Raw genomic sequence first — 25,736 nt, forward strand, 5'->3', positions numbered from 1 at the left:
AATATACATCTGTGTTTTCTCCTCCTTGGAACCTAATAGCAAAGAGCTGTCCAGATAGATTTGTGGACATGCTGGCAGCTCAGGCCAGGCTGCTTAAATGTGTCATCAGTTTTACAGATGGATTAGAGTAAATCGGTTTCTTGGAATTGGGATTCTTTGGTGGGGAGATGGAGGTTGAGCTTTATGTGCCCCGTTAAGGGGTCATTTAGCTCTTTAATTGTACCAGTTTGCAGAACCCTCCTTGTGCCTCATTGAGTAAGTTCCCAAACTTATGTTGCCTTTTTCCTTAAAATCTAGGCAAAGTCCTTTGTATTCTCATCCCTTCCACCCCCCCCCCCCCAATACATTTCAGTTCCATAATTTATGCTCTTTCATCCTACTTGACATCTTCAAGCGGCTACACATTTCCATTTTTAATTGTTTATAGAGTGATCATCTCAGATTCAATTATTCCCAGGAGGGAAGGATGTTGAAAAGACTGAGAACCAAACTGTGAATACAGGAGTCATCTTTCACAGCATAGTTTTCATCTTGGAGGGATGGGTGTTCAGTGAAGTAACTGCAATGAGTCCTTTACACTTTTTTTTTTTTTTGGAGATTTATTAAAATAATAGCAGTTAGCTAAGCTTTGCTCCTTGTCTTCTGAAGAGATTTTAATTAATTTACAATTCCTCTTTCTGTATGTGTGTATCCATGTATTTCAGTTATGATATTTTTTTAAAAAGCCCTCATAAAATGCCCTGTCACCCGAACTTTTCTGATGTCAGGGAGCAGCGATTTTGATGTAAGATGCTTTAAGAATACTTTACTGTTAATTGAAAGGATTTCCCCCCATGTATCACAGTCAATGACTTGCCTGGAGAAGCTAATTAGTGCGATTATTCCCCAGCCCCGTTAGTTACAGCACAGAGGTTTTCTCTTGTTTTATCAAAAGGATCAGTCTCCCTGGGAATGTTTCAACCTGACAGGCTTTGAATAGTCAAATGATTTTTTTTCCTCTCTATTTATTTTTCAGGAAAAATTTGTGCTTAAGAAAATCCTGATTGTTCTAAAAAAAATAAAAACAAAAAAGGAAATCATCCTCTTATGTAAAGAAACTTTCATTCACGTCCCATATTGAAGACATCTTTTTTTTTTTTTTGATCAATGCCAAGATGTCTGTTGTTACTGAAATAAACGATGTTAAAAGGATCAACAGTTTAGCTTGCTTATTTAATACACTTTCCTCAATTCTAAGCAAAATAAATAAATAAATAACAGTGGGGATGGTATTAAAATTGGTGTTTGGTGAGTTAGGTTTGACCCTGGAATTTGCCAATTCCTCCCTTTCTGATATCACCTAGTCACTCTTGGTCTTAGTTTCTTAGTCTTTAAAATGAGGGAATTGGACCGGATCAAGGCATCTTCAACTTTTTCCACTCATGACCTCTTTTTGTCTGAGAAATTTTTGTATTATATAGGCATATCAAATCATTATATAAATCAAACCATTTACATCTAATAAATCAGAAATCCTGTGCTCAAGGACTGGGCATGGATGTAGAATAAGGGAATTTTCTCACCTTCTTCTTTGTCCCTTCTGTGCAGGGTGAAATGTTTAGAGTTCAAGGAGATGACTCTTGGGTTGAAAGATTTAAAGACTGAACTTTTTTTTTTTTTTTTTGCTATCAATTACACAGGATTACTCTAGAGGGAAACTGGAAATTTTTCTGCATTCTTCCTAACGACATTCAAATTGGGAGGAGAGTTAGAGCTAATCACTATGAACTCTTCCCTCGAAGGGTGACTCTGTGTGTGTCCCTCCCTGTTCAAAAGGGCTTTTGCAGTCCAATTTGCAAAATCATTGCACAGTGTGCATTTCCAAAGGACAAAAGAGCTGGACAGCTCTTTTTCTACATGACCTCAAATGGAGCAGCCAGATAAAGTCTCAGGGGGAGCATGGGTAAAGGATGGATGCTGAACTTGGAGGGAAGACAGAGGAATACTTCAAGTCTTATCCCAGATGTGTGATATTGAATAATTCAGCCTCTTTAGACCTCAGTCTCTTCATCTGTAAACTGATGAGATTAGACTTGATTTTTAAAGTTCCTTCCAGCCTTATTAAATCTGTGATTCTATGATCCTCCTACCATTTGTGCTGCTTGTTCCAAGCATGCTGACTGAGCTCACCATGTGAGTGTTGTACTACAGTTAAGTCCAAGGTCCTGCATTTACTAGATTTTCCAGGATCCACAGGGACTTCCTTATCGACCAAACTGATTTATGATCTCTCTGGCTCATCAATAACAGATCAAGATAGAACCAGAACCACATTCATTCACGTCAAAGAAACATTAATTGTTTATTCTAGTCCTTGTTCTAAGCTCTGGAGGTACAAAGAAAAAAATGGAAAAAGTCCCTGCCCCCCAAGGACTTTACATTTTAATTGGGGGTATGGGAATGTCACATCTCAGGAGTGCCAAATTGCAGGAAGGAACAGTAAGAAAGTCAGTGGGGCTTGAACAGAGAGCACTTTGCATCCGGACTTCAAACCTGCCCCACCACCGTCACACCAAAACCCACAAGCATACACCATCATTACCATTAAGGAAGCTATTAAATTGATTAAAATGTACCCCGTTGACAACAACCTATGTCAACAGTGTGGGATTTTGTCATCTCTAAGGAGCACCCTGATTTAGGTATGCAAATTGTCTGGTATGTCAGGAATTGAACACTCTAGTGATTCACCTGTGGGATCCGTGGATGACAAGCCTTGCACCTAGCTCTATTTAAGAATTCAATTTTTGTCGAGTTCAGATTTTCCCCCTTCCAAGTGCTGCTTCTGTTCAATTTACGTCTACTTTTAGAATGAAAGGGTTGAACAGTGGCATTCATCCATTGATAGAAATGTGTGAACTTTAATATTTGATGGCTAAAATAAATAAGAAATGGATATATGCTAGAGAATTAGGGACATTCCTTTATCTGTGGTTGTGGAAAAGAAATTAGGCAGCAGGGATGACTGAGTAGTATAATGGGAGTAACAGTGGGTTACAAGTCTAAAAACCCATGTTCAAAGGCTGCTTCTGCTCTTCTCTCCCTTTGTGACCTCTGGTATGTCTTTGGGCCTCTATTTCTCCATCTGCAAGATGGGGAAGTATTATGGTTGCAATGGATAGTGTGCTCGACTCAGAGACAAATAACTTGAGTTAAAATCGTGCCTCACATGGTGTGTGTGTGTGTGTGTGTGTGTGTGTATGTGTGTGTTTTAAATCACTCAAACTCTGTCTCAGATTCCTCATCTTAAAAATGGAGATAAATGATCAGTTGTGATGCTACATAAAGCACTTTGCAAACCTTGAAGTTTCATGTAAATACTAGCTATTATTAAATTGAAAAATTTGGATCAAATGACATCCAAGATTTCTTCTAACTTTCCATTTGTGACCCAATAATCTAATCCAATGAACATTTATTAAGCACCTGCTGTGTACCAGGAATTGCCCTAAGTGCTGGATCCTATGTTTCTAGGTCTTTGGATAATCTGCAGGAGGAAACTCTGGCTAACAAAGAGTTAGTGGGGAGCTGTGTAGGGAGAATGCTCACTGCAAGAGCCCCTCCAAAATAAGAGAATGAAACTAAAGCTGTGCAAAGAACAACTAGATTCACATTCTTCCCTCTTGTCTTCTACCCTAAAGGCAGGTCTATACTAAGAGATCTTACTAAATAAGGTTTTGATTTCCCCAATACAGAATTACACCTTTTCACTAATTGGTTTTAATGAGGTGTTCAAAAATTCATTTTCTTTCAATACCATGACAACTGAAGGAAAAATTCAGAAAATTAATTTTATATTCTCTCCTCACCCCAAACTATTAGTTGTCATTGTTACCTAATAGATACCTTCATGGAATTTGGATAATGATTTAATCATGGTGCAGAGATTCAATTATAAAGCAAGAGAATCAAGCAGCCTGTATTTAAGGGTGAAAGAAATATAAGTGTGAAAAAAAGATCCCTTAAAAAGCCTGATTTCCTGTCACTACATATGGCAGTATTATATTTACTGTTAATGTTTGGTATGAAATTTTTAAAAAACTACACACGTTTAAACTGCATAATAAAAATGCTTGGATGTAATCAAGTTAACTTATTTTAATTCAACTACTAATGACTAAAATCCGATCAGCTCTTGAATTCCAATTATGTTGAGTGCCATTTTGTTACTGATTATATTTGCAAAAGTTAATTTCATAGTTTAGTATAATTTCAGCTAACACTCCCCCCCACCCCAAAGTAAAAGAGGTGTTTCATTAGGGAATTCACTGTGTTCTCCTTTGGCTCCCCCACAGCAGTTCCACAGAGCATCCTGGGGCTTCCAAGCCTCCACTAAGCTCCTCCAGTATGACATCACGGATTTTGCTACGCCAGCAACTCATGCGTGAGCAGATGCAGGAGCAAGAGCGCCGGGAGCAGCAACAGAAACAGCAAGCTGCTCAGTTCATGCAACAGAGAGTCCCCGTGAGTCAGACACCAGCTATTAACGTCAGTGTCCCCACTAGCCTTCCCCCTGCCACCCAGGTGCCAATGGAAGTCCTTAAGGTACGTTAAGTGTCACTTCCCTCCCACCCCCTCCTTTAAACCTGCTGCTCTGGTTTGGCTTCTTCCTTTTACTTTGAAGGGGCTGTCAAAAACTCTTATGAACTTTGCTTTCCCATAGTCATGGATGTACAGCTAATATTAGGGTTGTCATCTTTCCTCATACCTGTGGCTGTACTAGTACGCATCAATTCTGCGATCTAAATTTGACCATCTTTTTGATTGCCGCTTAATGAAAGTATTTTGAACATAGGTTTAAAATTCCATATGTTATTGATTCTCTCCCTCCCCCCCCATATGTTGTCTTTTGCTGTCTATTTTATTTATTGTTTTCTCATTTTAAGCCGTATTTGGGGCAGCTAAATGCATCACGTGCAGAACACAGCAAGGACTCCTTAAGGAACAGTAAACAATTATAGGAAATACCAGAGGAACTGTCAATAGTCAATTTTAAATGTTGAGAAGGAATTTCTATTTATTGAAATTAGAATTTCTTTTTATTGGAATTACTGTTTATTGAAATGATAGTTTTACTTTTGGGAAGTTTTGAAACCTGAATGTATCCAGAGTATTTCTCTTAAGGTATTTTAAAAATAACTTCCAAATGATTTTCACCACTTTTGTTCTTTACAAATGATTATTAGTAATCGATACCTGTTTTTTTAAAAATTAATTCTAACTTCTTTATACCTTCTTCTCATTCTTAAATCTGGCAATATATATATTTTTAAAGGCTTGTATAACCAGTCATCATAATCCTTTTACTCAAATGAGTTGATTACTTTTGGTAGCTTTTGATTTCTTATTAGACAAGGAGCTGCAGGGGCTTGCTGGTATCTTTCTGTCAGGGGACATAGAGCTTCCTAATTACTGGAGAAAATTGTGGCATGTCTAAAAATAGACTTTGGTTCACACATGGGAAGTCCAGAGAAAGTCACATAGAAAAATGCGCTTTGTTAAAAGATGTGCATTTGTGGTCCTTTGAACAAGGAATGCCATATAAAAGAAAAAAAAAACCCAAACCTCTCACTAAAACCCAAATTGGCCTCCCAACTGGATTCTACCCACTTGTCTAAGCTCCCTTTTTCCTTGTGAACGATAGCTATTGCTGTTCCCTAAACAGATTCACTTTTCACATTGATTATTAATTGTAGTCACTGAACAAGGCACTTAGGAGGCCTTCTAGCATCTTCCTCTTAAGATGTGTAACAGGGAGAAATTATTATCCCCCCGAAAGATCTGGGGTTGTTCCACTTCTTGAATATTATACTATGAAACTTACTAGCAGTGATTGTCACTTAGGATAAGGGAGAGGATAACAGTGAAAATGTTACTTAGTACATTTTAAAAATGTTCTTTGCTGAAATATAGGAATCTAGTCTTTAAAAATAATCAGCCTTGGTGAAAGAGGAATCAAATGAAATAATGTTATTATGCCAAAGTTACAATAAATGGTGCCTTTAAATAATAATTTATCTTTGTTTAACATTTTCAAAAATTAATGTACTAGTGCTAATGAATTCATTTTTTTGTTTGTATTTTTTTACTTAATTATGATTTAGATGAGCAATCCTATCTTGGTTAAATAAAAATGAATAATTCAATTATTGGTTTGATTTATTTTCTATTAATCACTAACATACTAATGTAATACTAAAATATTAAAAGTATGAATGTTGCTTATTTGCATTTTGAGGACTTGTACTGAAGTTGTAGAAAAAAGTACATTTATTTTATTCATGCTGTAGTTGCTGACTTTTTTCTTCAGTGACCATCAATGAAGAATTTTAGGAGATATTTACAGTAGGACACTGGTAATGTCATACTTTCAGTAACAATAGAAATTGATGTCAGTATTAATTGCATGCTGATTGAAACCAATATCACTTTAAGAGAGCAGTATATGGTGGGAGAATTAGAGAAACATTTTACAACTATATACAATGTACTTGCAAATCAATGCATGTCATTGTGAAAAAGACTATGTTGATCATCCATTCATTTGAATTGATAGCCGTCAACTTTTTTCTTGGTGCTCGACTGTTTTTTGCTCATATCTTTATCTTTAGCTCTACTGTAGAATACAGATCCTTTGTGACAAAAGGCCAGAAGATCAAATACAACCATATTGTTTGAAAGTCAAGTGAGTTTTCAGCAAGCGGCCATTGTGTATTTGATATTATTTATATCTAAAATTTATATTTCAATTATAAGAATCAATTAACTAATTTATAAAGCTGGAAAGACAATGAGCCACTCTTCACAACACTATTCTATCTAGTTTTAGTATTTATCAAGGCAGGAGATATTACTCATAAGTTAAATAGTCAACCAGAAAAAATATAAAAACTTTTTAGCTATTGTCCTGGGAGGCTAACGTTTTAAAATTGAGTATTTCTTATGGAAATTTTCTTCAAATTACACTCAGGGATTTTACAGATTCTTATATTTTAGTAGGATTTTTTTTTTTTTTTAGGGGAGCATGAATTACATATCTGTGCCAATGAAATGGTATTGTATTTTTTTTTAAACATAGAAAAACTATTTATTATTTCTTTTGTTTTTACAAAAGACAATTAACTTTTCTTCTTGTTGAAAATATAATATATCTCCTTAACAGAAAATTTCTAAGAATATTTAGTGGTAATAGAAGCTAAATTGAATCCTTTATTTCAAAATTGTTACTACAAAGTACAATAGAAAAATGGTTAGGTCCGAATCTTGTGGGAAAACATTATAAATATTGAATATGTTTGCTTTAAATGGGTAGTCACTGGGTTAGAAAATTCCTAATGGTCATCTTTCCACACTCCAATCTTAGGAAGAACTAGACCAAATCATCTTCCTGTTTCATAGAGAAAAGAGCTTTGGGGATCTAGGTTCTCAGAAAGGTTCTTCTGTTAACTAGCTGTGTAACCTGCAACTAGTCCTATCCCCTTTGGGGCTTTGTTTCCTGATCTGCAAAATGTGGTTGGATTAAAATTTCTCTGAAGTTCTTTATAGGCTTTTAACATTTTTTTTGGGAAAATACTTTGGAAATTTGAAAGTTGTGTGTGTTTATGTGTGTGTGTGTGTGTATGTGTGTGTGTGTGTGTGTGTGCGCGCGCGAGCCTGTGTATTCTTGAGACTTAAATATTTTTATTAAATATTGTATAAAACATCTACTGTTTGGAACCTATGGATCAGAAATGAGAATATTTCTATCCTTGTTTAGCCTTCTGAAATTACAACTTATCTCTAACAGTCTTAGTTGATGCTATTTATTAATTGATATTTAATAATGGATTATATTGACTCTTTAATTTCATGCTGGGTGACATTGATATTATGGCAAGTTTCCTAAATAGTTGTCTAATATTTTCAGCTTTCTTTAGAATTGTTTGATCCAGAGAGAAATGCTCTGTTGAGGATATTTTTTTCTGCTGTCAGTATTAAAAAATTCCTTCTTTCTTTCCTTCCTTCCTTCCTTCCTTCCTTCCTTCCCTCCCTCCCTCCCTCCTTCCCTCCTTCCTTCCTTCCTTCCTTCCTTCCTTCCTTCCTTCCCTCCCTCCCTCCCTCCTTCCTTCCTTCCCTCCCTCCCTCCCTCCCTCCCTCCTTCCTTCCTTCCTTCCTTCTTTTGAAATTGGAAAAGATTTTTTGCCAAGCTTACTTTTCAATTTCTCTGAAATTTTGATTTTGCTTTGGTTTTAAATTCACCTCCAGGTTTAATCAATTATCTTATGGTCCCTCAATTTAAAACTTAACTTGGAGTCTCTGAAGTGTTTCTTTTTTTTTTTTTTTAATTTTGATTCAATTAATTTTACAACACAATTGTTTTCCTCTACTTTCCTATATATTTAATTTTAGACATTTTATAAAGTTGTTCTAAAAAGGGGTCCATAAGTTCCACTAGATTACAAAAAGTGTCCATGATGCACACAAAGTAAAGAGCCCCTCTTTTAGACAATGATGAATGAGAAATTACCCAGGGACTAATTTGTCAGTTTTGGATTCCAGAGTGGCAAGGATCTCTAATGAAATTCAGTCACTGTCCTCCCCATACTCACCTTTCATTTGTTTCCTCTGCCCCATCTCTGGAACTTGAATTGATCATAGAAAGCATCCGATTCCTTCATGAGTTTAGATAATCAGCCTTTTCCTTTCAACCTCATGCCCAGCCAATCACCTTCTAACAAGAATATAATACTTTCTTTTAGGGTTTCTTTACCATCACCAGCACTTTATGTATCAGTTTTAAAAAGTTATTTTTCTTTGTTATAGATTCAAAGAAGCAAATGGTATTTTTTTTTGGGGGGGGTTATTAGTGCTAATCCTAGAACTAGACAAAGAAAATCTTGGTTTTGATAATAGGGCTGTTCAGTATTCATAAAATAAGGAAGCATATGTATCTGTATAGTTCTTGGCAACATTGCAGAAAAAGATTTCTTTTGAGATTTATGAATGTAGCAAAATTTGACTCATAGTTTAGGTGACTTGAGTGGAATTGAGGGAAAATAAACTCTCTTTTGAAGCACCAACATCCTCTGTTCTCTCAAGATCTTATTATACATGTTCTGTACTTGGCAGAGAATGGGCAAGGGGCATCCAAATGGCTTGTTTTTCATTCAATAGTGAGAGTTTTTGTGGATAATTTAAAAGCTTGAATTGCTTTTGGATAAAATTCTTAAACAGAAAGAGGAGATAGATGGGTGGGGAGGAGGGAGGAAGAGAGAGAGAGAGAGAGAGAGAGAGAGAGAGAGAGAGGCCAGATACAAAGAGACAGAGAGAGAGACAGTGACAGAAATAGAGTGAGTGAACTTTTGTTAAGTGTTTACTAAGTATAAGTACTGCATAATAAAACAAAAAGGCAAAATGATACCTACTCACAAGGAGCAAATGTTCTAAGAGGGCAAGATGGAATTTGTTGGGGAGCCTGCTTATTTAAATCAAGATAGAATAGTACTGTGCTTTGTTTTTTTGGAGTAAGTATCCAAATCCCAGGGTTTTTTTTCCCCTCCCGCTTATCACTGGGATTTGGGACATGGAATATTTCTAAATGTCTTATATAATTAGTACTACAGTGATAGGTAAGTATAGTTGGAGTTTCTTAATGTCTTATATAACACATTTTTAATATTTTGATATATTTCTAATATATTTCTTTTGTCATATAATTTCCACTTTAATGCTAGGTAAATAGCTAGTTTTTAATATATAATTGATTGATTTTTATATTCCCTATACATTCAGTTACATGTCCCCATGTACCTATTTGCTGTGGGCTTAAAATTATTCAATTGCTGGAAACTTATTATTTTAGTTTTTTCAGTATGCCTTTAAAAAACACATATAAAAATAATAATTCCAAAATCCGTTCAGTGCTTTCTTGGTCAAGCAACCAACTAATTCAGATTTTGGAGGAAAATAATAAATGAGTACCTGTGTTTATTTTTTAAAAGTACTCAGAAACAATAGGCCAAAGTGAAAATAGTAGTCTTAATTTTACATGAACAAAGGCATATTTTATATGTTTAGCTCCCTTGGCCAGAAGAGGAATGGGTCCTAGGTTCTGCAGAGTTTCAATCTGATCAGTCATCAAGTGATATGGAATGTGGGGCCATATAGTTGTGGGAAGAAAGAGCTTTTAAGTCCCTTCAGACAAAATTCCTTCAGTCACAGAGTCAGAGGCATTTGGTCTAGCTCAAAGCTTTTTAAACTGTGGCTTGCAACCTCATCTGAGGTATTGTAACTGAATGTAGATGTGAAATTATGATTTATCAGTAAATGTTTGATTTGTACATCCGAGGTTACATAAAAATTTCTTGGGCAAAAAGGAATTGTGAATGGAAAAAATCTAGATAGCCTTCTTGGGACTTCAGCTAGCCCATCCGGTCTTGTGTGCTACTGCAAAAGAAGGCCATATTCCTAGGCTGCTTTACTCCAATTTCTATAATACTTAGTATTTCCTTTTAGTGGGGCAACCAGAGATGGTTGGAATTATAGGCTTTAAAAATTCAAGGCTCTTGACATTCTTTGCATCAAAGACCTCTTTGGCAGCCTCTTGAAGTCTGTGAGTTCTATCTCAGAAGAAAGTATTTGAGATGTATAAAATAAAACACACATGATTAGGAAGGAAATCAATTCATTAAGAAGAAACAAGTATATACACTAAAGTCAGAGAACTCAGCTTCTGGATTCCTATTTTAGGGGGTGGCATTCTAGAGTGAAATGAAAGAAAACTAGATCCTGGCTATAATTATTGAACTTTTGCTAGTAAAGTCACTCAAAAAAAAAAAAAATTCACCGTCCTTTGAAATTTCCTGCTTCTCTCTATGATAGCTGAGTCACTCATTCCTATAGAAACACATATGACATATTTAACACTTGCACCTTAGACAAGCTCTCCCCTTTATTATATTTATACTTACTATGTTGTACTGAGATCATAACCTCAATAAAATCTAGAGGTATAATAAGAAAAGGCAGTCACACTATCAAAGTGTCACACTATCAAAGAACGCAAGAATGAAGCCCCCAGGCCCTTCCCAAATTTTTTTTTTAGAATCAATGATATAAATGGAGCTGCAAATGAGCTCCTAGTGGTTTTTGTTATTGTTATTGTTGTTTTCAAATAAGCTTGAGAGACAAATGAAAGAGAAAGAAAACCTATATCTTAACTGATACATCTTAAGAATTTGAATCAATGCTATCTTTATCTGAACATGTTAAGTCCCTTCTTGGACTCTCTTCCAGCAAGACCCTCTGAAATGTCAGATGAAAAACAACGAATGTGGTTTAGCAGATTCAAAGAACTATGCTATCAAACTGTTGGCTAGTAGGAAAGCTTTGGAGAAGCTAGTAATTGTAATGTTTTAGAACACCTGCTGTTACTGGTCAAATGCCTTTTACCAGGAAAATCTCTTTTGAATCTTCCCTTTCTTTTGCATCTCCCCAAAAGCATATTTATCTGAAATAATTTATCTTCCTGAGTTCCCCCAAACATAGCAACAAACCATCTTCATTTTCAAATGATTGAAAACTTTAATGTGGTTATTGTTTCATAATGATGGAAATGATTTTGAACAATTTTGAAATCCAAACACATCGTCCTTCCTTCTTCCACTCTTCCCCCCACCCCCAACTGTCCAATCAGGTTGTGAAAGATCCCTTTCTTCAAGCAAGTTAAAGTTGAATTCCTATGTATACCTTAGGTTGATTGTCCAATAATGTATCCCAGTTTTCGAGAAAAAATATGCTGTATAATTCCACAAAATTTTAACTGATTACTAAAAACTTTTCATCTATGTAAAATCTATTTTAAAAGAATAACTACTGGTTCTCACTTTCTAGTTCATATTTTGGTTCATATAACTAACATATAGTGTTAACGATAGTATCTTTTATATTGAGGTACCAAGGAGTCTTCATCATTGGCCATTTGGATGGAACTCAACAGTGTGGATATTTCCTCAAGTCTGTCATCCATTCTCAATCACGTGAGATACCTAACCATGTTTTCCAGTAACTCTTCCACACTGGTTCTCCTCTGTATTCTTGAGAATATCCTATATTCTCCTCTTGTCAATATCAATGGAGCACATTCCTCTCTGTTGTTTTTCCATTATATAACCACTTTCCCTCTTTCATTAGTCATATTTAATGATTCTGCCACTTTTTACTTTTTTTCTACTGCTCCTCTTGTAGAGTCCTTATTGATGATAGTTACAGGAAATTTATGCCATCTATGCATCTTCCCATTGTCCTTTTTGTGCCCCTAGAGACAATGTAGTGGAAAGATTAGAACAATAGACTTGGAGTTAGGAAGAGAGATTTCACTTCTAAGTCTTACGAACTGTGTTACCTTTTCTAACCCTCAGTTCTCTCATTTGTAAAACAAAAAAGCTTGATTTGAGGACTTTGAAGGAAATTTTTGACTACAAATTGATGATCCTATGATCTTCAATTTCAACTCTTCAGAGATTAAGATTTTTCTTTTTATTTGCAGTAACATAGAAAGGATATTGATTTTAGAAAGATGGTCCTATGTATACATATATTGTATTTAACTTATACTTTAACATATTTAACATGTATTGGTCAATCTGCCATCTGGGGGAAGGGGTGGGGGGAAGGAGAGGAAAAGTTGGAACAAATTGTCAATGCTGAAAAATTACCCATGCATATATCTTGTAAATAAAAAGCTATAATTAAAAAAATATATATAAAGATGGTCCTTAGTTTCAGGGAGAAATTTGGGGTTCACCATATAATACTTCAAAGGCAATCAACCTTACTTTCTTCCTTACAGTCAATTGTTGAAGTAGCCCACTGTTTATCTGTACTGGCAGCCTAAGATATATTATACAGATGGATCCATTCTATAGGTTGTTCACTGAAACTCTCATTGTACTCATGAGGGTCTCATGATATACCATTAATTAGGTGGGGAGAGGAACTTAACATTTAACAAATGCATAGGTTTTTTTCCATCTCTTCATGTGTGTTCCTAGGAGAAGGATTGGAGATAACATCGTTGTTGGGCTTGATGTAAAAACAAAACCAAAGTGAGCAGGATGTAGCCATGCACACCTGTAATTCTTCTGTGAGGGTAGAATAGGAGAGTGGAGTCCTAAGCTATAGTAAATCTGAAATCAATTGGGCATCTCCACTGTCCGGCACCAATATGGTGAGCCCACGAGAGCAGGGTGGAAAGGGACGGGAAAGGGTAGATAGCAGTTTGTCTGGAGAAACAAATCTTTCCCGAATGGAAATGAAGTGACTCACAACATGAAGACTATCTCTAGTAGGATTGAGCCCCACTGGTCTCTGCACTTATAGCCTGGGTGACAGAGGGAGATAAAGTATACAAATAAAAAATTAACATCTCTCCCCCATCCCCACCCCCACTAATATAACTATCATTTTAATAGACTAAGGAGATATGGTTTACATTTTGACAAAATTGTAAAGCAATTAAGTGGCTTTGCCCAAGTTGATGAAGTCATGGGAAGAATTCTAAATCTTGCCTTTGAATGTGTGTCTCTTTGTGCTCTTCTGGTTATATCATTATGAATCTGGAGGAAGTTTTAGTCCTTGACCACAACCCAAAACTTCTGCAGAATTCAGAAGTTGCTTGTGAAGATAGTAGCTTATCATGCTAACAAGCTTTTCGGTGCATTTCTTTTCATAAAAAAAGTAAAACATCCTCAAGTCCAACCTGAGCTTATGAAACAAATAAATTAAACTAATGTTAATAATGGAACAAATTAAACAATATGATAGTCATGTTACAAAATGATCTCTTACTCCACAAAAAGGGTCATTGCAGGTTTCACTTTAATAGTGAGTGCCTTTGGTCTGTTTATAATAAGATGACATTTTCAGAAGTTTCATTTGTACTCAACTTTTCAAGAATGCGTTTCTTGTGTTAAGGAAGACACATCTGTATAATGGACATTATTCTTAATACTTTTCACCGGAGGCAAGATGGTAGGGGTAAAGATCTTGACATTTAAAAAGGCGTAAAAGTATTTGCAGTCACCAGACTGCTGTAATTTCACAGTCATTGAATGACCAAAACTTTAAACGCAAAGTTTAGAGTTTATTCTCTGCTGCTCTGCTCTTTAGCTGTAATATGAATCTGCTTCTCTCTTGTATAGCCATTTTGAAACCATCTTAATTTAGAAATTGGGGCTGGGACCCGTATTTGTAACAGTGACTGAAACAGAAGTAACAAGCCAGAGAGAGACATTCCTGCCATTTGGGAGAGGCTTAAGTACGGTCTTTTTTGGCCAGAATACAAATATGTATCGTTTTGCCAAGCGCTGCTTGGCAGGTTCAACCTGTCTGATGGTGACAAGATTAGCTTTGGTTTGCCTAGTGCAGTTGTAAAAATTAGATTAATAAGTACCAGGCAGAGAGCCCTTTACTTTTTAGAAAAGAAATCTTACCTTGAGTGATTTTGTCTGTCTTGATTGGGGTCTTAATTAGCCACATGTTCTCCTACCTCCTGGGAAATAAGTAAGGGATAAATTTGGGGATCAAGATGTAGACGTACATAGACTTTACCCCACACCGGTAGGTAATTCATCAAGGAATGTTGGTAATTAGTCCTGCCTCTTTCAGCTCTTGGCTCATTTCACGAAACTAGTTGGTTTTAAAATAATGCCTGCTGGTTCATTAGCAACAGGTTTCAAGTCTGTAACTTGGCTCTTAAACAAAAACAATATTGTGTGGCGATTGTAGCTTGCCCCTGATGTTTGTGTGTTTTTACAAATTGTGAAGGACAGTCTCTAGTTCCCCATTAACTTCGTGACCTGCTGCATTTTCTTTTATCACCATTGGGCTTTTTATTGGGGTAGCTTTTGTCTTCTTGTTTAAGGGGAGGAGGGAGAAAAGTAAAGTCCACCCCGTGGAGGATTTTGTATTTGAGGTACTTGTCAAACTGTATTGGCTTAGGGTGATTTGATGGAATTTAATTTGAATGCTTAGCATAGTAACTGGACTGGCGGGGGTAATGGCCTCTCGATTCTTTTACGTTGTTAAACATTCGGGAATATTTATAATGGCCGTGTTAGTCCTAAAGCCGGGAGACATTTAAGGTTGTGATCTTTCTATCTGAGCACCAAACTCAAGTTTACTTTAGATGCCAAATTTCCACCGATGCCAGTTGGCATGTCTCATGGTGCTCTGAAAAATGCCTTTAGCCAAATCTGTTCTCTCCTCCACCTCATCCCTAGCTCCTTGGAACAGAAGAACTGTAACTTGGCAATCATCATTTCAGCTTAAGAACTCTTTTCCTGGATGAAGAAAAGAAGTATTAGTGCATTTTTGGAAAGAAATTCCTGCCTTTTAAAAAATTCCACATAATTGCACCAGATAAGTTCTTCATCTGGCTTCACTTCACTTCCCCCTGCTTCTTAACCCGCCATGTTCCAGCCAAACTGGACCACTGGCCCTTTGTGCTCATTCCTCCCCTTGCTAGTGTCTTCTTTGGAGATTTCTTTCTACTTTTGACACATATGTGTTTGTATCTGTCTTGTATGCACGTGGTTATTTGCATGCTGTCCCCCATCTCCTTAGACTGGCAGTTCCTTGAAGATAAGGATTATTTTTTCTTAACATCCAATCAGTTAATCAATAAAACAGTTATTAAGTGCCTACTATGTTCCAGGCCGTGTGCTATACACAGGGGGTATAAAAAAGAAGCAAAAGACACACTGTGTCCTCGAGGAGTTCAGAATCCATTATATTCTTGGCATAGAGTAAGTGCTGGATGAATGTTTGTTGACCGACTGGTTGATTACTATCTGTTCTCTGATCCCACTCTGCCTTCTTCTACCACCATGCCCCTGGATAATATATCTGTGCTTGCAATGCACTCCTAATCTGGCCATGGGCTCGTGGATATAGAACTGAAAAGGGATCTTAGAGGTCATATAGTCTAACATCCCCTCACTCTTAAGAAATGGAACCCCATTGAGGCAAAGTGATTTGCGGGCGGTCGCACCAAAAGTAGGAAGATGGATTTGACCTGTGTTTCTAGACTGACTCCAACATTTGTGTTGTGCTGCTTTCTTGTTTATGGAAACTTTTTAGTCCTTGTTCCATTGTCTTCCTGTAGCGCTCCCTCTGCACTGAGTCCATTGCCTGGCACATAGTTGGTATTTAATAAATGTTTATTGGATAGAACTGATTTGTTTTCTCTCCTTATTCCCTAAATTGTGTGTTATCTCCATCTTCTTATATTTCCTAATGACATTTTGTCTTTCGCCTGTGTGTCCATATCCCCCGATGTGTCCGTATCCCTTTTGTGTCCACATCCCCTGGTGTGTTCACTCAGTGAGTGCAGACTCATTGAGGGTGAATATTATTGTTTTGCATCTTTCCTCCCTTAGCTTTTAGGCTAACAGTAAGAACCTGATACATTTTTTTTTTTCAACGTAGCCTTAGGTATTCTTGGTTCATATGCTGGCTTTGCTCTCATTCATTTATTTACCCAGAGATGGTTGGTCTCATTTATTTTCCACGACTGACCTGTGATTGGACGTTGCTACAATCTAGCTGAAATATATTACCTGTGTAACAGTTTTACTTCTCCAAGTCAGTGTTTCTTGAGGGGGCTCAAGCCCCATCATCTCCTGATGGCAGGAGAGCTGGGGCTGTTTGATTCTAACTTTGCCTCCTTCACCCCAGAGAGTGGTAGCGGCACTGATTACAGTGCCCTTGTTAGTCCTCATACTTGAAAAGGATGCTATTTAAAGCCTGCAGATTTCACACGAACACAGCACTTGGCTGGTACTCTGATGAGAAACCCAAATGCTTTAGGTGCATTTATTCAAAAAAGCTTTTCCTCAATGTTGTCCCATCTCTTGTGCAAATAAAGCAACTGAGATTGGAGAAAATTGACTGAGGGCTGCTCACTGGTGATCAGGACACTGTAGTAGCGATATAAATGAAGGTGGGTTAGCCAATAACTAGGCTTTGCAGATTCAGGACGCCAACTGGAAGTCATTTAAGAGGAGGAGAATGAATTGCGAAATGCTATTCTTTGTGCACTTGTGGTGTCCTTTCAGGACCAATGAAACAAGTCTTCATTTTTTTAATAGATACTGTATCTCATGCTAAGCACAGCTCCTGCCTCAGAATAGGCTCTTAGGAAATGCCTGATTGAATGACTATCTCAAACTTGTGATTTTTGTCCTTTTCTTCAGTTCATCGATTAGGGTCAAATTTCATGTTTATGAACATATAATAATGATTTGGAGTTAAAGGATAGTTTGTGACAACAATAATACTTAGCATTTATATAGAGCGTTAAAGATTATAAAGCACTTCACCTAATATATGTATATCATTAAATGCTCACAACAACTCTGTGAGGTAGATGCTTTTATTATTTGTGTTTTATGATGAGGAAACAGCTTTCAAAAAGGGGAGAATGTAGGGTCATTTTGTAACTCCTCGCCCTCTGCTGCTGTTTTTTGGGGAAAATGATCTAGGAAGGGCAGGACAGTAAACTGACTATTCATAATCCGCCACTCCCGGGGTGGAGAGGGATGTCTTTTCCTTATAATTGTTCTCTCTCTTAGCATGTGAGTGTCTTGAAAGTAAGGACTGTCTTACTTTTGTGTTTGTATTTAGTGCCAAGAATGACATTTGGTCCATAGATCCTTCATGAATACTTTTTTATTCATTCATTTGTTTGTGCATTCATTAATTTTTGCATCATAATGCCTTGATTAAGAGAGACCCTCTTGTGCCAGCCCCTAGCAGTAAAAAAAGAAAGCCACATGGTCATTGATGTGGCTTTCTTTTTTTCTTGACCTATCGATGGGTAGAATGCTCCAGTTTCCCTTGGACCATAGACTTCCTTCCTTCTTTATCAGGTTTCCACTCTGGCTTCCCTTCACCTTCACCTTGTACACATGTGGGATGATGACAGATGTGCCCTTTCCACTTAAGGAGCTAATTTTTATATGGGACCAGCAGTGATCTTTTCTACAGTGGACTAAGACTCTCACTGTTCCAACTTAAATTAAAGATAAGAATCCTGCCGGCTTATGGCTCTGAAGCCAAATTTAATCTTTCCTTCTATGTGAGACTGTCCAGGGCCACTTCACAAGGATTCTCATAAGTGTAATATTCTCATGGTGTCGCTGTTCTGTCCCTTAATAGATTGGGGATGTACTTCAAGTCTTCAGTCAGTGACAGACTTGGCTGCATCTAAGGGTAGTTATCTGTGGGCAAAGAGTATGCACAGCTGTGACTTAGGTGAAAAGGGTCCTGTCAGTTGAGAACCCCTTCTTCTAAGCCTTGAGATTGTGATAATCCTCAGGAAGTGGTAAATTATCTTTACAATTCATGCCTTGGTTATTTTGATTCCTTTATGCATCTGTGATTTCATCCATTCCTCCCTTTGTGCAGGTTAAAACCAAGAGGGACTTCTCATACTGTCTGTGTTTTTTCTGAAGTGTCTAAAACACACTGGAGATATTTCTTTGTTTCTTTTAATATCTTAGGGATATTCCTGGGTCACTTAGGCTATTCTCTTATGTTCATTTTTGTGGAGTCATCAGCTCCTTCTCAGTCCCCAGGGATATATTTTTGCCCCTTCTTGCCCCCAGAATATTGTTGGTAATATTCTACAACTTCCTCATATCCACCATGTATCTTTCCACTGTCCTTTGGTTTACTTATGATGTTGATTCTCTTAAGATCATGATGCTCCATGATTTACAATCACTTTGCTTCCCTTGGAGGATATTTTGTAGCACTTTGTTATGTAAGGTCACTGAAATCATTGATATGTTTACCAGATGGGATCTAGCCAGCTCTCCTACTCCTACTTAGTGAATTGATCATCTGTAGGACTTAGCTAAGGGACATCATATTTCATCTCATTGTAGTCTGAGCCAAATGTGTTTTTCATCCATTCAAAACTTTTTTCTTCCAAATTCTTTTTTAGAAAAGTAGAGACTTACAAACATCATCATTTTTCATATATGAAGAATGAAAAAAAGCTTCTATATGAATCTATGAATCTCTATTATATATAGATGATTATTTCTGAAGTATATGTTAAATTTAACAGGATAGCATCAGTACTGCTGTCAGTGTAGCTGAGCATTAGACTTGGGGGTCAGAAAAATGGCTTCAGAAAGTTGGTAACTGTGTTATCCTGGGCAAGCTACTTCCCCTTTGTCTGTTTCAGTTTCTTTATCTGTAAAATGAAGTTAATAATAGCACCTATATCACAGGGTTATAGTGCAGATCCAATAAGCTAATGTGTCCAAAGGATTCTGCAAAATTTACAGTGCTATAGAAATAGTAGCTGGTCAATGTCCCCTTCCAAATTCTCTTCTACTTTTTTTGTGTATATTTCCAGATGTTTCTTTGATTCTCTCTCGTCCCCTGTCTTTCTCTCCATCTGTGTCTCTGTGTCTATTTTTCTCTCCACCTCTGTCTCCCTTTCCACTTAGGTTGCACAGAAGATAAAGAGTAGGACCTAAGGTCAGAAATGCCTGAGTTATTAGTTATATGGTCCTTGGAAAGTCACATAATTTCTCTCTGCCTCAGTTTCCTCATCCATAAAATTTGGATAATTTTTCACCTACCAACCAGAGTTATAATGAGGATAAAATGAGATAATATTTGTAAAGTGCTTTATAAATCTTAAAGTACAGAAATGATAACTATTATTAAAATATATTTTTTTTCCTGTGATTTGGGAGCATTTGAAGCATACTCAATCATTCGGGAGTCTTTTTTGTAGTGGATTATTTAAATCCACAGTAGCATCTACTATAGTAATTTCTGTTTCTATCCCTCCCCTTCCCTCCCCTTCCTCCCTCCTTCTCTCCTTCCTTCCTTCCTTCCTTTCTCTCTTTTTCCCTCCCTCCTTCCTTTCCTTTTTTCTTTCTTCTTTCATTCCTCCCTCCCTCCCTTTCTTCCTTCCTTTCTTCCTACCTTCCTTCCTTCCTTCCTTCCTTCCTTCCTTCCTTCCTTCCTTCCTACCTTCCTTCTTTCCTTCCTTCTTTCCTTCCTTCCTTCCAAGTGACTTGCCCAGTGTGTCAAGTTTCTGAGGTTGGATTTGAATACAGATCCTCTTGGCTTCAGGGCTGGTGTTCTATGTATGGCACCCCTAGTTTTCTTTGTATAATTTTAACCTATATTGGGAGGCATATTGAAAAATACTTTCAAACTGGCATTTGTTCCAAATGTTTTTAAAAGAGAGGAAAAGAAGATATAGCAGAATTTTACATTCTTTACCCTCTTAATCATATGACCGTAAACATTTGTTCTGCTATAAAAATCGTCTTCAGAAATTTTCCTCTTCCTTTGTTTTCATCAAGTATAACTTGGACAGTTTTTCAGTTAGTCTCCTAAAGGTTTTATAAAGTTAAGTAGCATTTGCAGATATGTCATCATCACAGCCTGCTAACAGTTTAGGATTCTTTTCAGGTATATCCTGATTTAGGTATGAAATTTTCTGGTTAGTCAGGTATTTCATGCTCTAATGATTAACCTGAAGGATGAGGAATGGCACAATGTACATGTACACATTTACAAAATAAAAACTTGGTCAAGAGTGAGTCCCTCTGCCAAGTTCTATTTCTTTTTAAGTTTATATTTTCTCTTAGAATGAGATATTTTTTAAAAGAATAATTATCATTCATTGGTATATAATTTTTTTTTCTGAAGCAATTGGGGTAAGTGACTTGCTTAGAGTCACACAGCTAGGAAGTGGTAAGTGTCTAAGGTCACATTTGAACTCATGTCCTCCTAACTTCAGGGCTGGTACTCTATCCACTGTGCCACCTAGCTGCCCCTGGTATATGAATTTTTGTAATTTATAGGTGAGATGAAGAAATTTTTAAAAATGTAGATATTAAATGCAGATATTTCTATGACTTTGAAAAAAAGATAAGGGTAGAAAGTAGAGAAGCATTGTGAAAGCATTTGTAACCAAAAAATCAAAACTCAATAGAAAATCTATATAAAAGTTCCAGAGGATTTATAAGGAAAATATTAAAGTTATGATAATGATAAGGAACTCATTAAGTTAAAACATTTTGCTTATTATATATATGAAAATATTGTCAATACTCTTAAAACTCATTATTACTAAAATAGAAAGAAAGGTTGGTGCTGAGCTGTGTATGATGGAGTTATTCTTTTCCATATTGGGGAGAAAAAGATAAAAAGCAACAATTATGCCAAAAAATGAAGTTCAAAAGGAAGAACTAATACAGAGGAAGCATGTGAGGATAGAGGGCTGGTAATATTAGAACACTACTCTCATTTGGTTAAAGAGGACATCTCTAAGGACATGGGGGGGTAAAAAAGGGGGAGAAAAGAAATTTACAGGGTAACTATGAATAATTAAAAGGAATAGCAAATTGTACACAAATTGTACAAATCTACTGATTTGCAATTTCATGTGCAATCCTTATTTTTTATTATATGATGTTATAGAAGTGATTATTTCATTCCATAAATTAAAAATTTAAAAAAAATAAATGGATTTAAAATTGAAAAATACAGGTTCAAATCCCACTTCTGTATGTGACTTCAAATTTAAATTGTTACTTCAGTTTTCTGGGCCTCAATTTCCTTATTTGTAAAATGAAAGGAGGGCAGACTGAATAGTCTCTATAGTAGCTTCTTGGTCTAAATCTATGCAAAGAAAGAAGGAATATATCAATAGGTCATTCATTTTTGACATCCTCTCAGTTATCTTGGTTTTATTTGATGAACTCTGATCTTTTTCATACTTTTGGAATGTCCTTTTGGAAGACTATCAGTTTTAACAAGTGAGATTTGGATACTTTTTAGGGATATCATGGGGTGATTCTAGTTTTGACACCATTTGGAAAAAGATGGCCTTTGGAGTGTGCTCCTCCCCACCCCATCTGAAAATCTGTGATCTTTCTAACACATTGAAAACCAGCCTTTGAATGCCTTTACAACTGTGGCCCCTCCAGCATTTTTTTTTCCAATTTCTTCAGTATCTGTCAGGGAGAGCTGTTTTTCCAGACTTCATTTTCTAAAGTGTTGTTGGCACTCTCTTATTTGGTATTTTAGAAATGGAGGTGGTAGGGCTCAAATGTGGTATTTGCTTTATCATTGCTGATGGAGAGATAGAGCATTAAAAAAAAAAAAAAAAAAAAAAAAACAAACCTGAATGCATCTGTTCCATTTTGGGGCTATTTGTTGCCTTCTTTCAAACTGCAATTGCTTTGGGGTTGTATTAAATAGGAAGATCCTAAAAATAAATTAGGGGCAGCTAGATGATGCAGGGGATAGAACTTGATTTCAGGGTCTGAAATCAAGATGACTTGAATTCAAACTCAGCTTCAGATATTTACTAGCTGTGATTTACTAGCAAGTCTCTCTACCTTATTTGCCTCGACTATTCAATAAAATGAAGAAAGAAATGGAAAACCACTAGTATCTTTGCCAAGAAAACCCCAAGTGAAATGAATAAACAATAAACTACATAGCAAATGAGCACGGTGGTGCAGATGGAATTAATATGTTCACCAGGGCTTGCTAATGTGCTGAGGACGAAGTAGACAGACCATAGTATTCCATCCCTTGGACCATATGAGATGTAATTTTCCAAAAGTCTGTTTTTCTCAGATCACCACTTTAAAAAAATTAACTGACCTCCTGTGTTCTCTTTTGCAACATGGTTAATATGGAGACATGTTTTATATGACTGTGTATATTTAATCTATATCAAAGTGCTTGCCTGCTCAAGAAGGGAAGAAGAAAGAAAGAGAGAGAGGGAATTTGTTATTCAAAAACTAATGAATTAAATGAATTAATTTTTTGAATTCTAACAAATGAATTAAAATTTGTTGTTACATGTTATTGGAAAAATAAAAACATTCTTTAATAAAAAAGAATAAATTAGCTACTTAAAAAATAACTGACCTTAATGCAGAAATGTTCCATTCAAGTTACCAATAGATTTAGAAGACTTCAGTTAATGAATAGTTTATGACCTCTACCAAACACACTTAATTATGTCGGTGGTGGAAATTATGAACAAACTTTTGGAGTCCAAATTTTATAGGATAAAAATGAATTCTCATGAGATATTTCAGCACATTATTTAGAGGAAATTATTTCTTTGGTTTAGGATTTCATTGAATTTTTGCTTTTGAAATCCATTCTTATTTATTTTCATTGAGTGAGGTGGAAATATAATACTCTTCTTAGAACTTGAGGCATCCTTCCTTTTATATTTTCAGAAGAGCCAGCCCTTGGGCTTAGATTCTGACATCAAAGTAGTTGTTTATTGACGTGGTTGTTTTCTGTGCTGTGCCTTTCAAAGGAGCATGTTGACATCAGCAGAAACAAGCCACTATATCTTTTTTAGAGGCTAACTTTTCTGCCCAGAGGCAATATCTCCAGTCCATGTGGCTAACTTCCTCTGTTGAGGAATAGAAAACAAATAGCTGTTTTAAGAGCTCTTACATGGAAATGGTCTTTGACTTCTAAAAAGATAATCTGTTCACAAGCATATAAGATGAGACCCTTATCTGTCTCTAGATCAGTCATAGATGGCCACTTTTAAGAGGAAACAGTATAATACGTATATGGCGTCACTTATTGTCCTTTTTGAATAGATTTCCTTACTTACCTCATACCTTCTAGTTTCCTCCGGAGAAGACAGTGTCAGGAATACTCAGCTCATGTTTTCTCCTTTGTTAGAATGTAAGTTCGTTGAGTGCAGGGACTATTAGGTAACATTTATCCTGCTATTCCTAGCCCCTGGCACATAGTGATTGATAAATGCTTGCTAATTGATTGATTTGTTATATTCTGACCATCCTTTTTTATCCATTGCCTCTATATCTAGAGTTGAACTCTAGTGGTGTTTCTTTGTTTGATTAGCCCAAATGTCTGTCTTTTGCTTTAGATGATTACCCATGTGTATACATGGGTATACACTTGAACTGTCTTTGTTAAATATTGATATGTTTTCGACATACCCAAATTCTTTTCTTTCCAGTAACTTGTCCTCTATACTCTATCTTACTCATTGCATAGCAATATATTGTTATATTGTCATTCAACCTACAAAATGGACTCATTTGGCTCTTTATGGGGGGAAAAATTCTTCTATTCAGTCTTTGAATAACAGGTACATTGATTTTTGAGAAATGAAGGAAGGTTTTTACATATTTTTAAACCCAGGTTTACTGTCTGAATGGTCCCAAATTAGATTCTGTTGAGGTGAAGATGAATGGTATTTATCGATGGCATTATCCAAAAGCTATTGAGGCATGTAAGGTGTCCCAAAACTCTTAATACAGTTTTCTGTTTTCATAAATTAAAAATACACTAAGTCATCTGGAACAACCTATATTTTGGAGTCACTAGTTTTTTAAGTCTAGAAAAGGGAAAAAAATACTATTTAGGATATTTGCATTTATCTTGACTTTCACTCTTGGCCTGTGTAGCATTTTTAAAAAGCATTAATATAAAAGAATATTACTGTACAAGAAGAAATTGTGAGAATGATGAATATAAAAAAGCATTAAATTTACATGAGTTTTCCCAGTCAGGTAAGCAAACAAGATGGTAGATAAGACATTTTCTCTGATCATTATGACCTCTTAGACTTCTCTAAAACAGAAATTATGTACCAAAGCTAAAGAAACTTCAGGTATCTCCATGATGTAGGTCACCCAGAACCCAAAAGAAGAGAAAAAAATTAGTGATCCAGAGCTCACTCAGTATCCCTACTCCATTATTAACAGTGAGACTGCACTAGCAGATCCAAGAACCCACATAGGCTTACAACAAAACTCACTTTTCTTCCCAGTATCCTCCTTCCTCCAGTGCTTTGGGGACCTTGGATGCAGGATCAGAAACAAAAACCTGGCAGAGTCTACAATCTGAAAAAAAAAAAAAAGTCTGAATCTCCCCTTTTTTTTCCTACTGTGGACTTTCTCTGATTTCTCCATAATGCCTCAGAAAGTTTGTTATTGAGAAAATCTTATCCCACAAGATCCTGTTATCTGCCCCTTTGAGTTGAGGGTAAATTTCTGACCTTCATTTAAGGAAAGATCCAGGTCAGAGCATTTCTATATTTCTCACCTGGAAGCACTGCTTCTGGAATTTTCCACAACACCCCAGAAATCTCATTACTAGGAAAATTTCATCATCTCCTAAGGTCACATCAGCTTTGGTACCCCACTTTTTTACCCTTCTGCCTCTCACCTTGGAAGGGCAGAGCCCTTCCATTTAACTTCCATTTTAGTTAGAACCTCCAGTACTGGATCAGATAACTAAGGAACAGAGGGAGCAGGACAAGACACCTTCTCTATGGTGGGGTGGGTGGGTGGGAGGAGACTCTACCAAGCTTGAGGAAAAGAGCCCAGCATCCAGATGGTGTCAATTCTGACCACACAAAATTCTCTTGGGGCAGAGACCAAGGTTGGTGAACCATAAATTGCCTCATGGGAGGAGCTTGAGATGCTCTGAGATCCCAGCCCCCCCAAGGAAACCATCATCAGAGGAAATAGGGTCAGAAAGTGAAATGAAGACAATCAGGAGGGAAAACAATTAGCCAGAGATCTTGGAAAGAAGAAAATTCAAGGCACTTGAAGAAAAGCAGATAAATGAACTAGGAAAACATTAACAACAGAAGGAAATGT

General features: G+C 36.4%; 1 protein-coding gene across 6 annotated transcripts in view; it reads left to right on the forward strand.

Moving 5' to 3' along the window:
• MITF (melanocyte inducing transcription factor) overlaps nucleotides 1-25,736 on the forward strand; it is a 269,231-nt gene that overhangs the window by 161,273 nt on the left and 82,222 nt on the right. For 4 of the 6 annotated variants that reach the window (XM_051980698.1, XM_051980715.1, XM_051980680.1 and 1 more), the window contains exon 2: nucleotides 4,335-4,584. In XM_051980698.1, the coding sequence (XP_051836658.1) occupies nucleotides 4,335-4,584 (250 nt within the window). The remainder of the gene's footprint in view (nucleotides 1-4,334; nucleotides 4,585-25,736) is intronic. The other 2 variants (XM_051980707.1, XM_051980724.1) reach the window with 1 other exon arrangement.

This window comes from Antechinus flavipes, chromosome 1, assembly GCF_016432865.1.
Source record: "Antechinus flavipes isolate AdamAnt ecotype Samford, QLD, Australia chromosome 1, AdamAnt_v2, whole genome shotgun sequence".
Classification (NCBI taxonomy): domain Eukaryota; kingdom Metazoa; phylum Chordata; class Mammalia; order Dasyuromorphia; family Dasyuridae; genus Antechinus; species Antechinus flavipes.